Raw genomic sequence first — 16,809 nt, forward strand, 5'->3', positions numbered from 1 at the left:
GGAAGTGGATACAGCTTCATGTTGCTTGCATTCACAAGAGAGACCCACATCAACTCTTTGGGAAAGAAACATAAGGAAGTGCAGTTATGCAAGTGTTCCTCTGCCTTTGGTGTTTCCTATTTCATATTGTCTGTTCTTTACTTACCCTGATACAATGCTCTTGTGAGAGAGATCTAGACATGATCACACTGAAAGAGCACAATATTTCAAAGGTGTAGTATTTTATCTCCCTGTTGGCTTTATTGACCAACCATTAGCTTTAGCTGAAATGCTGCATTGTGATTTTGATTCAGCTGTTGAAAGAACCTTGCCTATGAAGCCGAATCTCTTATGCCCTGAATTCATTCCTTATGGTAGGTCTAAAACTAAGGCTGAAGTTTTGGGAAGGATTGGTCCTCCCTCTGCCACTTTAACTCTTGTCTTTGTTATGGGTGTAACCATCAATGGTTCTGTTGTGGTATGGAGAAGTACTAGTGAGGAAACTACTCTCTCCAAGAAATGCTCTCATATGCCTCCAGCCACTCAGGAGTACAGATTGTGCCCACACTGGGCTGCATTGCTCATTCCCAGGATGTTAGCAGATCTAAACGTTTTTGCTCAACTTTGACTTTTAAACAACTAGTTCTTTCTTTCAAATGAAGCAAAATCATTGCAGAAAAGATTCTTGGCAGCAGTTCTTGCTCTGGCTTCCTGAGGAATGCGCTCGTTTTAAAAACTGAATGAAAAACCAATGGCACATAAAACTGCCTCATGACAATGCTGGCAGTTGTACCAGTTTCTCATCCACCCACATTTACCAAGCACTATGCGTTATGTTAGAATTGTAACTTTGAAATGATAACCTCTGAGGACATGCTTTTTAATCACCAGTATCTCATTTTCTACTTTCAGAGTGTTGTGGAAATGTTATTTGAATAGCGGGTACCAGATTTTAAATGTCTGCAGTGATTACAATATCCTGTCAATGACAGTATCCTTCAGCTGAGACCTTCTGGATTCTCACACTCAAAGAAAATATTTTAGCCATCTGTTCACCTGATATTTGCTACAGCAGAGAAGAAAAAGCTCAGTATTTTCTAGTCAGCTTAGGTCCACTGTGGAACACCTCAGTGTTCTTTTAGCTCCAGAAAACATCCTATTATGGTGAAAGTTTGGGTATTCCTACTTTATATCTCATGGAATATATCCCAAGTATGATGCTTAATATGACTTTAAAAAGCCTCTTAAGCAATATTGACCTTCTTTTGCATTAATCAATTTTTTTTTTCTCAGCAACTGTAAACATCAACCAGCCCATAAAGATGAAAATGTTCCTTCTCTGAACAGGAAAGTTTCAAGTTTTGTGGCTGAGAACGTCAGCACCAGACTACCAACATGACATGCAGAGCCGAAGACCCAAATTATAGGCCACTCCAAACGCAAAAGTTTAAAAAACAGCCACTCCCCTCTTTCAAAAACTCTTTTGTATTCTTTTTGGTTTCTCTAAGAACAAGTTGTTGATGATGGTATTTTCCTACTGCATTTACACAAGCCTAGAGTTATAAAAGCCAGGCAGGCAGCACTACCCAGCTGGAAGCTGATATTCACTTGGGTAATGGCTGCCCTGTCAATAGGGCAGACTTCTTACATAAACACAGATTTCTGGGATATGCCTTTTTCTCAAGTTCTGCCTGCAGCCCAAGCTTCAAGTGGGATCTACACTGGTACTAGTTGCAGTTGCTCAGTATCTCTGAAAATCATGTGGTCCCTACATGCTGATAAGGAGCTTAACTCCATATGCTTTGCTTTGAAAAAATAGTTCTTTTTTTAGATGAAAATCTAAAAGCTATCATAGCATTTCAGACCAGTAATAAGATTTTATCAGATTATGATCCCTTTAGTGGCACAATCTGTGTTTTACCTAAATAGCCTGATGAGGCTCAAATACCTCATGCTAGCCTCTTTCTCAGTGGTGTCACACGCCCAGAGCAGAAGAAGCTGAAATGTCACTGCTACCACATGGCCATCCCAAACAGCAGCAAGGACCTGACTGAGGCAGATATACCCAGGTAGATGTGGCTAGCAATCCATGCCTCCTTGCCCTCTGCTCCTTGCTGACTTAAGACATTCATTCCCAGGGCAGTGGGGTGTAGAGGGGATGGTTCCCACAGCCATACCCAAGCTTGAGACACCAAGCACTTACAGTCCCAGGTCTGCACATGCAAGAGGTTGACTTCTGCCCCTTGTCACCTCTTTGTTAATGGGGATGGTCTGGGGTCCCTAACCACTGCCTGTGTTACGTTGGCCGCTTACTGGGAGTCATAGGCACATTTTGGTGTGTAGGATGGACCATCAGGGATTTTACTCAGTATCTCCTGAGAGACATGAAGCTGCTGAAAGCACTGATGCTAACCTGGGTATTTTAGAAAGTCATCTCCACATAGCCGGCTAATCGTTACAGTGATGCTGATAGCTTGTGTATTTGCTGTTTGGGTTAACTATCCTGAAATCATTCACACACTCCCACGCCCACACACACCACGAAGAGAAGAAAACGATCGCATTCAGCGTGTTATTGCTGCAGATACGCAATGTATACAAACGTAGTGTGTATGACGGGACAGTCGTGCATTTTTTTATAGGGGGAAAAAAAAAAGATCCATAAACCACCCAGCGAGCGTTCGCTCCCGGGGAGCGCCCTGCCGTGGGCACAGCCGCCCCGCCTCCGCCGAGGAGCAGCCGCCCGCACCTCGCCGGCCCCGGGGCGGCCCGGAGGCTCCGCCGCCGGCACCGCGGCTCTCTCGGGGTGCTCCACACTCCGCTACAAGCTGCTGGCACTGGGCACGCTATGCCGAGCCCAGCCGCTCCTCTCCGACCGTGCCGCGCTGTGCCGAGCAGAACCGAGCCGCACCGCCCCTCTTCTGTCCCCGCCCCAGCCGGTCCGGGCCCACCCCCCGGCGGCGGGGCCGCTGCGCCGCCGAGCCATGCGAGGCTTTAAGCGGCAGGTGCGGGGGAGTGGAGCACACGCGCAAGCGGCGGCTGCTGCGGCCCGGCGGTAGCGGCGGCGGGCGCCTTTCGGCTCGGCGGGAGCCGCGGCGGAGCGGAGCATGTCGGTGGCGACCGGGGGCAGCGAGGCGGCGGCGGCAGCAGCGGGCGGAGGCGGCGGGAACCGCGTTTTCTTCCAGAGCCCCCGCGGCGGCGGCGGGAGCGGCGGCTCCTCCGGCAGCTCCTCTCGGGAGGACTCGGTGTCGGCAGCGGCGGCCGTGGTGCAGGTCCAGCAGCGGCGCCACCAGCAGGGGAAAGTGACGGTGAAATACGATCGGAAGGAGCTGCGGAAGCGGCTGGTGCTGGAGGAGTGGATCGTGGAGCAGCTGGGGCAGCTCTACGGCTGCGAGGTGCGGGGCCGGGGTCGCGGGGTCCCCGGCGCGGTTGCCGTCGCCGCAGTCCCCTCGCCCGCCGCTGCCTCCCTCGCCCCCGGCATCCTCCTCCTGCCCCGAGTTGCCTTTCGGCGGTGGGCAGAGGAGCGCTGTCACCGCCACCTCCAAATGACATTCCCGGTCCGCCGCCCCCACCCTGCCGCTGCCCCGCGCCTCAGTGGTGTCCCGGCGCAGGGAATGGTGAAAGGTGCCCCCTGTCCCATAGAAAGGGGGTCCCCCGTACCCTCCCGAGGTGAATGGTAGGGGACCGCCCTTTGGGGACGGGCGGTGGCTGCCGCACGGCCGGGCACGGAAGGGTCCCTCTCCTTCGGGGGGGCCCCGGCGGCTGTGGCAGGTCGGGGGTGCCAGGAGGTTCACCCGCGGCGGTGTTGGCCGGGAGCCGCTGTCCCCGCAGCCTTCCAGGGCAGGGCGGACCGGGGCTCGGAGGTGCCTTCCACGGGCTGGGCGGGCGTCGGTCTCCGTTAGACGCGAGCTAGCCCAGCGCCGGGGAGCCCGGCAGAGCGGTGTGCTGGGCGCAGGGCGAGCAGGAGGAGGGAGCGGGACCTGCGCGGGGGCTGTGCGGAGGCGGCTGTTGTAGAGGAAAGGCTCCGGTGCGGGTACGGTCTCCTCTGGATCGTGGTTTTGCGTTACCCCGGCCTACAGGAGCGGGGTAGATACTGGCCAGGAAATCTCAGTGAGCAATTCGGAGATCATGAGGACGAGAATCGAAAACGCTGGGGGTTTTATGTACCTGATTTGTGGGTATGAAACCTGTTTTGCTGTTACTCTGGGCAAGATCGAGTGTTGCCAGAATGAATTCTCTTTTGTAGAGGACAGATGAGCAGGAGGATGTTTCAAGATTGTTCAAAGGAATGGCAACTATTGCCTTCCTTGTGGAGATAATGATGTCGTAAGTAAAGGAAGTACCAGTACTTTGTTTTGTCAAAGCTTCATTAAAAATGTAGACCTTGTAATCCCCAGTGGATCGTATCTCCCTTCACCTCGGGTATTTACTCTTATAAAGGATCAAAACGTTAAGGCTAAACAGAGGTTCGCACATACATTTCCCATCAGTAGTCTACTTCACTTTCGTTAGAGACTTCTGAAGTGAGATTTGTTGAAGCCACATGTGAATTTTGCAGTTAGCATGTCCAGGAGCCAACATCTCACACCAGGGCTCCTGAGCATGCTGGAGCTAGGAAGACAAGAGCTTGACAGTCCTTGAGGTGTGGATGTCTTGAGTGGATGTGAAAATGTAAATTACCTGGATGGAATATCTAGCACACACATAATACAAATGTTTAAAGAAACTCCTTTAATCTCAAAAGTAGTTTATTGGCAAATTTGTTAGAATGCCACATAAAAAATGTGCACATGGTAAGTTAAACCTCCTTAACTGTTCACATCCATGAGCTGTGGGAATGAAAGATACAAATGGAAACTCTAGTTAAAAATAATAAAAATGAGCACTTCTTAGTCTTTGTCTTGGTGTGACATGCGTCTCCAGTCTCATGACTTGTTTGGCCACATAGCCTGTAGGCTGTGAGGATTTTTCTCAGGTCGGAAGTGTTTACAGTTGTTTGCATGAACTGATGATTCTGTGTCCGTGCAAGCTGATAATGTAGTTAGTGGCTGGCCTGCTGGATCTGTCCTCTGGTTTGACTCTTGCCATTCAAAAGCACCAGGCCTGTTTGGGCTGTGTACTTTTGACATAGAGGTGTACTTGTTCTGTTCATAGGAAAGGATATGGTACATAGGACCAAAGCAAAGCCCAGTGGAATTGTTGCTGCTCTTCGCAGTATTCAAATCACAGGCTTGTTGGAGGAAAATCTTTCATTCTTTTCCTTATTATAGTTGTTGCTTCCAACTGAAGTAGAAGGAGGTCTCCATTAAGGTGGAGACGATATATTGCTGCATAAAACTTTTTTGATGATTTGGTTTCTGAGGTGACTTTTAGGGGGAAAAACGATTTAACATAACAGAACAAAATGTTTTCAGATTTGAAGGCCAAGGGCAAAATGTTTAAGTCATCTTCTGTTCTTCTTTGCTGTTATGCATGAACTCTATCCAGAGTCAGCACAGATGATGGAAGTGAAAAGGTCAAGCAATTAATACACTATCAGAATAAAGTTGAAGATGTATGATGAGTGTAGTGATTAAAGACAATAGCAATTTAATGCAAGATGCTTTGCTTGAATCTGCTTGAATTACTTCTAGGCTTAGAGATGTAGCTCTCAGGCTGAAATTTAATCACCTATGCAGACAGTTAATAACCCTGTCTGAGGGCAGGTTGGGAGGGGGTGGGGAATTGCTCACTTTAACTTCTGTGGAAGATACAGTAACTTCCCAATGCAATGACATTTAAGTTCTGGAATGATCTAAAATCTTCCAGGTTGTCAGAAATAGCCATTGAATTGTTAATCCTGGAAGAGCTAACCAATGTCAGTGTTTCATTGCTATTCTGATTCAGAGCTCTATTTCAAAGGAGCAGTGCACTTCATTTCTGGGAAGAGCAGAAATAAGTAGAGGGTACTTGCAGTGTGGTGCACTGAAAGTCTGTAAAAAGGCTTGCATGTTTCTTTGTGGGACTTAAATGTAGTGCCTGCTCACTGTTTTCCATTTAAATAATGTTTGCTATTATGCTGAGATTCATCCGTAAGTGGATACTTGCAGAAAGACTCCCTTTATTCAAAACTAAACATGTATTCATAGTCTCTCAAGTACTTGCAAGTTAAGTCAGCTATAAGCCTGTCTTGGCATGGTGACAAAGTTTAGGAGATGAGGTTGGGAAATAACGAGACAGGTTTGTTTGTGTTCTTTTTCTAGTGGATCTTGTCTTTACTGTACATTTTTAGTTTTAAAAATTGGATGCCAAGCAATATGATGGTTTTGGGAGTGTGGCTTAGAAGGAGCTGTTTGAGGCTATTTTTAATGCGGACCTCAGTTGTATGATACAGAGATTAGCTTTAGAAAGGTTACTTCCACATGATGCAGACTTTAGGGATAAAGGACCCTTTACCTGAATGGTATAAGTTACCAACATAGAAAACTTTAGTAGAACCAGAGAGACTTGAGCAGGATTTGTTTGGCACCAGAACCTGTCAGGTTAACGTACTCAGGTCAGGTGTGTCAGGTGAGTGTCAGTCTGGCTGTTTGCTTCTGGGACTGCTTCATTTAAAAAAAAAAAGTTTTATAACCTGTTTGTTCTGGTTTCTGTGAATGATGAAACTGAGGTTACAGTTGGAGGTTAGTATAGTGAAAATACAATGCCTTAATTGCAGGACTTGAACTGGCTTCTGTGTTGACCTTTACTAGGTATCTTGGTGTAGATACAAAAATGCTGCTAGCAAGGATTTTCTTGCTATTTTCTAAGTCCGTGAGAGACTTTTCTCTCTCACAGAAGAGGCAGCAGAGCTATGTAAACAACCAAACACCTGCAGCCTTGAAAAGTCTTGTTTATAATACAGTAGAAAAATATTTTGACAATGGATGTTTTAGGATTTTGGCCAATCACCTCAAAGGGTGGCTGATCCTTGTCCCAATAGACTATGAGAAAAAAGTCTATAAAAGAGTTTGTAAAATAACTAAATAAATCAATCTTGCTGCACAATTCCTGCCTGCTGGATCTTCTCTCCTCCTCCCTACGGCTGCGGGACATGGTAATATACCCTAAGGTTGCAGTAATATCTTGTTTCTAAAAATAGTTTCTCCACAGATGCTTTGTGTTTTGGGCTAAGTCCATTATTGGTTAAGAACTGCAAAATAATGCTGCACAGAACACCTTATATCATCATTATTCATTCCCTAATGGTTTGCAACTTGTAGTTCTGCATGAAAGTGGTGACAGACCAGTTTTCCAGATGTATAATTTGTGTTGTGTGCACCTGCCAAACTTGTATATGAAAAAAGAGACCACTGGATTTGTCCCCAGAAACCATTCAGCTTTACAGGTGAATTTCTGTGCTCTGGGGTCCTGTCTATCTAGAATTATAGCATTTGCTATAAATGGCACACAGATTTTTGCACAATAATGAAGAAAGATTTTGCTTGTGCTATGGGTTTGTTGCTGAATATTTTTTAATGTAGAGATTTGCGTGTGCAAATCAAATGAGCCCCTAGACTTTGCACTCTGAAAGCTGAATATAAGACTTGCCTTCTGAGTTACTGCTGAGCTTAGCTAAGTAATCAACTATTTTATTAGAGTATGTCTACTGACGTATGGAAGTCAGTGCTTGGCAGAGGATATGATGTTGTTCTGGAAGTACCAGGATGTTATGTCCAAGCTTATTATTTTTCCATTCCAGGAATGGAAATACCCTGAGATTGTGTTTAAAATTTCACTGTACAATAAAATAAATTTGGAAGAGCTGCCCATAAAGGCTCTTCAGGCATTTCATTTCAGAGTACAAATCTATGCCAGACTGAGAATTGTTATGTGTAAGATTTTCTTACACATAACTTCTGGTACAGATACTGCAATGGCAAGAGTGGCATGAAGCTCTGAAACGGGTAATGGATTGGCAGTGCAGTATAGGGGGGGGAGGGGAACAATTTAACTCAGTCCTGCATGGATCGAGAGCTCCCTTCTTCTGGTTGCTGAGTGACTGCAATTCTGGAGAACACCCTCTTTGTTGGTCTTCCTGAAGCTGCTGGGATATGCTAACATTTCAGTCCACACATTCTGTCTTTTCCAAAACAGCCTGGTCAGCATGCTGCTAAGGCTGCCTTGTGGTGATGTGGACCTGATGGTGTCATCAGGTACTACTTACGCCTCAGGCTCTAGTGATATAATGTTTGAAATTCATTATTCATTTCTCAGAAAGGCATTTGGTAAGAAAATCGACTCAATAAAACACTACAGAAACAAACTTTTGCCTATAGTCTCACTCTTTGAATAGACTTCTAACTTGGACTAAGATCTCAGAAATGGTAATTGCATGTAGATTCCTTTCTAAATGGATCAAAAGTGGAAAGAGGCTGAGAAGGATCTGAGAACTAGAGAGAGTGTCAGTCTTTTAAAAAGATGCAAGTCAGTAGGAAGCGTAATAAATTACTTCTTTCTTTGGAAGATTATTACAGTCTAGATGCATTGGAGTAAAGTACTTTGGGGTCCACCAAATTGCCTAGAAATTTATTTGGATTATTTCTTTTGGACAGCTATTACAGATATCTGCATGTTGTACAACACGAACTTTGGTGTGCTCTCTTGAGGGCAGCGATGTTGCTCAACGTACTTTTGTCTATTGAAGAGTTGCTGTGATCAGAGACCTGTGAAGGACACAGGCCACACAGGTGTAGCAAAGGCTTATTCTATCATGCAGCAACCACAGAAAGGTATCTGAATCCCAAGAGCAGAAAATGGGAAGCCTAAAAGATGCATGTTGTTTTAAAACAAACCTTGTAAAATGCATGCAGTTCTTTTCAGAGGAGTGGGCTTAAGGACCTGTGAGGGTACCAAGCACCTGATGGTGATAAAGTCAGAGCCTTTTGTTTCTAAATGCACTTCTTAAAATCTCAGATTAAGTTCTAAAGATCCTACTCTAGTAGGAAATGTACCACTGTTCAGCTACTGAACTTTCCTTCTTTTTGCATGCAAACTGTGTACAGTGTGCAAAGGAATTCAAGAAGAGAGAAGTTCATCATGGTCAAGTGCAAGGTTCTGCACATGGTTGAGGGCAGTCCCAACCACAGATACAAGCAAGGCAGAGAATGGATTGAGAGCAACCCTGAGCAGGAGGCTTGGGGGTGTTGGTTGACAAGAACCTCAACATGATCTGGCAATGTTGCACTTGCAGCCCTGAAAAGCCACTGCATCCTGGGCCACATTAAAAGCAGTGTGGCCAGCAGGTCAAGGGAGGCAGTTCTTCCACATTTACTTCACTCTTGTGAGACCCTACCTGGAACTCTGGGGCCCCAGTATAAGAAGGACATGGACCTTTTGGAGTCCATGGAAGACTCCAGAGGGCCACAAAGATGATCAGAGAGCTGGAGCATCTCTCCTGTGAAGGCTGAGAGTTAGAAATTGTTCAGCCTGGAGAAGAAAAGGCTTCGGGGGATTGTAGAGGGGGCCTACAAGAGAGCTGGAGAGGGGTATGTAGTGAAAAGACATGGGGAAATGGCCTTAAACTGGCAGGTTTAGATGAGGTATTAGGAAGAAATTCTTCACTGTGGGGGTGGTGAGGCACTAGAACAGGTTGCCCAGAGAAGTTGTGGACTTCCTATCCCTTGGAGTGTTCAAGTTGAAGTTGGATGTGGCTGGCCCAGTGGAAGATGTCCCTGCCCCCATGGCAGGGGGATTGGAACTAGATGAGCTTTAAGATTCCTTGCAACCCAAACCATTCTATGATTCAATAGAAAATTATTTTCTAGTATTTGATCTTTGTTTAGTCTAGATGTCATTTCTGCACTGGTCATGGTTCATTGTTTTATCTGATTCAGCAGAAATATTCTTGACTTACAATTTAAAGCTTCAAAACACAGATTATCTTCCAGCAGCTATTCCATAGCAATTTTTTTTTTGTCCTTTCCCTTTCTGTTCAAGATTCAACTGGTCTCTTTGCTGAAGCAGTAGGTGTGGTTGTTTCATAAAAAGGTGAATAAATAACTGATTGCTTACATCACTTGAGATTTTATAATTGTACTTCTTATTAACAGTAGCTTACAATCTTCGTGGCTACAAAGACTCTTGTGCCTTTAGGGAAATTGTTTTATATAGAGCCGGTACTTGATTATCCAAGGTAAGACAAGAGAGGAGGAGGGGGTGGGAGAACATGGATACAATGGAAAAACTGTGGATAAAAAAATAAATGGTAAATTCTGCTATAAATCATGCAGTGAATGTACAGCTGAAGGGGGAAAGTGGGAACTGGTCATTAATCTACCCCTTTTTACCACTGAGGTTTATCACACAAATTCATTATATTGCTTTTGGACTTGAGTGTAGCTTGGATGTGTCTGTACTTGTAGTGCAATTAAACTACAACATGAATGATCCATCCACAGATAGCTGAGAGCAGGTTATGTTGTGCTTTGTTGAAGGTGCTGGGCTGACTTGAGCACTGTTGGTCCCTTGTAACCAACCCTGTGTTATGACAGAGTGGGATCTCTTTCCTTATTCCCAGAGCTTTGCATTAGCTGATCCAACCTGTGCTGTGGAAGCAAATGCCTGAAATAAAGATAACCCTGTTTAAATGAGGAAAATATCTGTTTCATGGAACACTTGACTTTTCTTATAAAGCATAGGGAATTTTTCTAAATAGGTCTTGTATCTAAATAAAAAGATGTGAAATTAAGTCTTACTTCAACTAGAACAAGTAGTGTGACAGTTTACTCTCATGACAACCCTAAACTAATTCTCTTTTGATTCATGCCTTGCAAAGGCTGGCTGAACTCCTGGTTGCATTCTCACAAATCTCCCTGTAGGATGGTTATCAGCCACTTTAAAACACTGTTACAGGACTAAAACCCTATGTGTTTTGTAGACCATATTAGTGTACATAATGTGTACATACTTTACATAATATTCTGACAGTGCAGGAGATACCAATGGGGGGGAAAAAAGAAGATATCCCATCTCTAACCTGATTCAGTCTGAGTTACGGTCGCCTTGTCTCTTGTCACTACAGGTGATAAAGCAGCAGCAGCAATATCAATCCATTCTTCCAGCCTTGTGTCTTGCCTGCAGTATTTCTAATGCCAAGTTCTCATTTTTCCCTGCCTTACATCTAACTCCAGAAACTTCTATTTGACAGCACAAATTGAGTAGGTTAGAGGTGGCCATCCATCTTTGTCACTGCAACTTTTGGCTGCCTGTTGTAAAACATTAACAGTGTCTTTTGCTGTTCTCCCATGTGACACGTGGAATTATGGAAGTCAACATTTCTAGAACTTATTAATGCTGGAGAAGGGGTATAAAATCTTAATGGTATGCAGTCCATACAGCAGCAGTGTGACTGTATTTCAAAGGATAGAATAAATTCAGCCTGTTAAAGATCTTCTTGGAACAAGGAATTGTTTGGGCAGAGGTAAACACTGAAACAAATCAAATCTTCTTTGAAGTGATAAGTATTTAATTCTGAGGATCACATTTCATTAGCAGAACTGTTACCTCCCCTCCTCGTTCCACCACTCCCTCCCACTCTGGAAGCATGATATCTATTCTAGGAACCAGTTCAGCATGGCATCTTAAACTATTTTCAGGGAACACACAGATCGCAGCCCCAGAAGGCATCTTATATATTTTCAATCCATGTGATATTTATCAGTAGCGTAGATCTAGTGGATCTAAATATAGAGAAAAATCAGAACATGTTACTATAGGTCTTTAATAATTAGAATGCTTGTAGATAGTTAATTCAATGTAATACTGCTCAGCCTGTAAAGCAAAGGTAGTATAGAAGATAGCGTTAATTAAGAGGCCTAATGGTAAGTAAGTGAATGGCTAGCGTGGGCAATGGTGCTAGTCTAGAGGTGACACTTCCAGTGGTGACTCAAGAGTTCACCATTCTAAATATGCTGCCAACAAGAGGATCACACACTTCAGTCCTCTGTGTTGGACTTCATAAGTGCAAATGATGGCACAATCAGTGCCTAATGAAAATCCTCTTACCAGACTGTCTTAATAGGATTACTTTCCAGAACACAGAACTGGGAAGGCTCTCCTAGGTCACATGGTCTGCCTTCTTATATGCCGATAAACTCTTTGCATTTGATATAATTTTTTAATGGAGTAACTCAGTTATATGATGTTTCTTTCCACATTATTTCATGTATTTAAATATGACTTTTAAACCCTTTAGGCACTAGGATCTTTCCCATCCCTTCTATAAAATATAGAAAGACATAAACAAAAGACCAGTGCTTGCTTGGAATGAGCTTGCTTGGACTTTCACTCTGGGGTGAAGTTTAAACAGATTGTAAATGTGCTTTACTGCCTGTTCTTACTCTGGGCATCATCAGACTCAAGTGATGACCACAGCTGAGGGGCAGAAGTATTAAGATAGTGACTCTGCTATAGGTCACTTAATACCTTATAACAAAATGTGTCCTTTGAGTAGATGTCTGTAGACTCTGGGAGAAATATGCTTACTAATATTTCATGGAATTAATTTAACACTCCTTGGAAAATATATGTTAGCAGCTGAAAATCCTAAGTTATTTTAGCACTTGAATGATAACTTTTTTTTAAGTAGATATCTAAATTAACTCTAGCATGGCACAAGTGATTAGTTTTCCTTTAGGTGACTGGTATATAACATTTTGACACACTTACTTTAAACACAAAGAATGCCCTGAGCCTTTACTGTTGGTTTCTTTACATTTTAAAAGATAGTACCTGAAGCACATAGTGCATTTTTTTTTTTTCAGAAAAGAAGTCCAGATGTTCTGGAGTAAATTATTGTGTCTTTTTGTTATGCTGGTAGTAATCATGCCATTTTAGGCTTATGGTCAAATTTTGTATTCTTGTTTTAGGTGTGTTGAGGTAAAACTTCTTAGTCTTCTTTCTTAAAACATCAACAAAACTCCCTAGAATTTGGATTATGTTGATGTTGAAAACTGAATCCTTTCTGAGTGCAGAAACTAGTGAGGAGAGGAGTGCTGGTGGTAACTAGCTCACTGGCAGCCAGAAACATTCCAGCTCTTACTTCAGCTGTTGCTGCAGTACTGCCTAGTCTGTTTAGCTAAAGATTTAATCAACTTGCTTATAGCTATCCAACTACTTTTTGTTTATGAACCCCAAACTCTTAGGCAGAAGATGTGCTTTAGTGTCTTTTGTGAAATTGTGAAATTTTGAAATTGTGATAACCAGAGAATTCATTTATATGAGGAAGCAAGGTATCAATCTTTCACTTTATAATCTGGAGACTTCTTGTCTCAGGCTGGGGGCAACAGAGGTCTCCAGGACTAGTTCTGTAAAAATCAACACCTAAACAACATTTCTGCCTTTTTTTTCCCCAGTATGTCTCCAAACACTTTTTCATCTTCATTTTTTTTAAAGCTCTTACCAGATTTCACCTTAAAATATGTAATGACTACATTTGGTATTAGAATTGTTAGCTCTTACTCTTGGTTAGTAGTTTGCAGTACATTTAATGTAGCAAGTGGAAGGAGGCAGGACTTTTTGCTAAAATATTTTTCTGGGAATCTGACTGTGAGAAGAAGCACTGGAATCAAACAGGGGTCCTATACAGTCTTTAGCTCCCTTCTCTTTTTGTCATCCTTGGTGGGATAGTCACAGCAGGTTATCCCACCTCCTGGATCTGGAGTTGTTTGTGAATTCATTTTAAAGATCCCTCAGGCACTTTTCCATGTTTTGCAGTTTGGGGACTTGCCTGTGTAGCCAAGTGGTGTCTCTGGGGCCCTGGGGAAGAGGAGTGTCTGCTTTAAAGCATGTTAGAACTCCTGCTGATACTTCTTGACACCAGTGGACCAGAGCCAAAATGCGTTGACTGCCAGTCCCTGGCCTGCCTGCTGCTCCAAATGAGTATCTGGGGGGAGGGAGAGTCGTCTCTGTGTAGAGCACACTGCTATGCTCAGGCACCACTTGAAGGAATGACTTGTTACAAACCATGAGAAACTCTCTGTATCTCTTGCATACTAAATTTCTTCAAAAAGATTATGTTGCTTCTGGATTCTGCAGGATGCGAGCGCACTTGTTTTGATACCACTAAATAAACCATTTCCCCCCATGCCCCAGAATACAGACTTCTTGTCTGCCATGTTAACTCTTGAAGGAGCTAATGCTTCTGGCTAAAGAAGTATTAATGAATGAAAACTATCTTCTGTTCCAACCAATAACACTTTAATTGGCTGGTAAGACAAAAATGTGGTGAGGAGACTATGAGTGTGTCAGATGCTTCATGTACCCATACTGTATGACTTTTATCGCAGAAGTCAATTTACGCACAGCCTCTCAGTGTAAAGAAAATCAATACTGGAGACTAACAGATTGTTTTTACAGGGCTGCTGAAACTGAGATGAGGAGAGCCATTTAGAGGCCTCATTATATCACGTGCTCTTTCCTTGTGTTCTTTCAAACAATCTGATGGAGTAATTAATCCTTGAAGTGCCCCAAGAGACAAACCTACTTAATTGCACTGCTGTTTAGCCTAAATTCCCAGACTGCAAAGAACCTGGTGTTGATCCTGTTTGATCAAAATTTTTTCATGGAGTATATTCCTTAGGTCTTTTTCATCTTCTCTCTTAGAAAAAAGCAATCAATCTGTCAAGTTTGACCTAGTGTGGCATGGTCCTAGTCGTTATTGCATTCTCCCTGTAGGCAGAATTATGTACAAATTGCAGGGAAGCAGTCAGCTGGACCTGTATTGCTTGGAGATGGAGAGTGACCTGCTCTTGTGAATTAGGCAGAAGTTGGTAAGTCCTGTGACTACTATGTGGAAAGTCATTCCACTTGCATAATCATCAAAGTAGCAACATTTAAGCATGGTGGCTTAAGCTCTGTGCCTTTCAAGGGTGACTGTGTAACAGTGATTTGCTGTACAACATGTATTTGCTAATACCAAACTATTTCTGCTTCATGTGAAAGTGGATGATGACAAAAAACATGATGTGTCCTTCCTATCTGCTTTGGAGTGCTTTGTTTAACTGAAGGGACATCCAGGCATAGACTTAGCATGTCCTATTTTTATATTGAGAACACAAGGGATTTGTTTTGGAGACAGCACTTGATTTTCAACAAATATCTTGTTGTTGAAATGGAATCCATGTTATGAGTATGGTTAGGAAGTGCTGAATGCTTCTCTTCCTCTGCTCGGTATAGTCTGTGATCAATGCCTCTTCTTCATTTAGCAATTTCACACTCTAGTGATTCCTTTAGACTTCTGTAGAGATGCACAAATTAGACAACAATTCCTTAACCAGCATGCTCTGGATATATTTGGATAAGTTGAAGTTGTTTTGACAGTTCAGTTATGAAAACAGTGAAACAGTGGTGTTAGTACTGAAGAAGATTAAATGAAGTCTGTAACTGGGTATCAGTTTCTTCTCTATGCTTACTAGTGACACTGCAGCTGAAGAGTGCAAGGTTCTTTGTCTGCATAATGAGAAGAGATTTAAATTTTTTAAAAAATAATGTTATGGAGAAATGGAATGCCTGGTATTTTGGTATACCAAAATCTTTTTCCTGTAATCACATCATCTTGCCAATGGATTTTTTTCTGTGTTGTGCTAAAGATGATAGAGCTGCACCCATGGTAGCAGGAGATTGATTATTGAAGTTATGGGCACAATGAGGTGCAGGGTTCTCAAAATTAGAATCTTGCAGCATTTGCCCTTGTATTTTGTATGACGCTTGTTTTTCATCATTTAGAAGCAATGGCATGAATCCCAGAGAACTGCTCTACCTTGTGTCTTGCCTACACCCCCACCTGCTGGCTATATCCCCGCTTTCACTGTCCCTGGCTCTAGGGTAATTTATCCTCTTAGGATGCATTACCAGAAGGACACGTCTCCTGCCTTGAGAACTGCTTCGAAATGTAAGTGCTTGACAAGTTGGAGTGGTTGGTAACTCTTTTGGAAACCCTTGTCCTAGCAAGTCATAGCTGTCCTAGCTGTCATAAAAACTGTGCCTTTGCCTAGTGGAGAGAAAATGCACCTCTCCTCTAGAGCTTGCTTCTGCCTGTCTCTGCAATAGCCAGTAGAAGGATATCCACTGCCTCTGAACCAATGGGAAGTGCTGGGTTATCAGGGCCAGGTGGGAAGAGATTGGAGAAGAAAGCGGAAAGTTGTGTGGACCTGGAGAGGTAGAACTAAGGTAGACATGGCAGTATGCATGTAGAAAGTGTATGGTAGGCTGCCTGCCTTGTCTCCATGTTTTTCCAGGTGATTTCTTTCACTAGTGTGTACTTCAGATCCACGTGTGTGGGTGTATGTCTCCTTGCCCAAATTCTGCTGGCTTGGTTGTGCCAATTGGATAAATATACGTAATTTTTCTTCTGCCTTGCTTTATTCCTGTGCCCTCCAGTCCCTGATCAAACTTGTCCCCTCTGTCTTTCTCTACTAAAGACTCAAAGAAATATTCACAGTAGTGAAAGAAAGAACTTCAGAAGTCAGGGGTTGTAGGGACAAATGAGATTGATAGTAGTTTGCTATAAGTTTGCTTCTCTTGCTCTAGATGTTGCTCTTTGGACAAGTAGGAGCTGGAATTTTGTGGTTTAGGAAGACTTGTTTGAATAATGTTTAAAGCAACGCCAGTATTGGAGAGTCCACTGGAGGTGGATTAGAGGGAGAAGTAATATGATTGTTATCAACAACTGGTATTTTTGCAATTAGTGAGGATGTCTGTACATTTAACTCTGAAGACACATGATGTACTGAAATGCTTCTAAAGCATTTGTCCATTGTTTTTTGTAACTTGTACATCAGATCTGGGCAAGTGTCTTCAGATACACTTGTA

At 43.2% G+C, this 16,809-nt stretch overlaps 1 protein-coding gene across 2 annotated transcripts in view; it reads left to right on the forward strand.

Moving 5' to 3' along the window:
- The first annotated feature begins 2,949 nt into the window (after positions 1 to 2,949).
- PPP1R14C (protein phosphatase 1 regulatory inhibitor subunit 14C) overlaps positions 2,950 to 16,809 on the forward strand; it is a 50,997-nt gene continuing 37,137 nt past the window's right edge. Inside the window, exon 1 of one of the 2 annotated variants that reach the window (XM_032101841.1) lies at positions 2,950 to 3,374. In XM_032101841.1, coding sequence (XP_031957732.1) covers positions 3,087 to 3,374 — 288 coding nt within the window. In that variant the 5' untranslated portion in view covers positions 2,950 to 3,086. The remainder of the gene's footprint in view (positions 3,375 to 16,809) is intronic. The other variant, XM_032101840.1, reaches the window with a different exon arrangement.

The sequence above is a fragment of the Corvus moneduloides genome, chromosome 3 (assembly GCF_009650955.1).
Source record: "Corvus moneduloides isolate bCorMon1 chromosome 3, bCorMon1.pri, whole genome shotgun sequence".
NCBI lineage: Eukaryota > Metazoa > Chordata > Aves > Passeriformes > Corvidae > Corvus > Corvus moneduloides.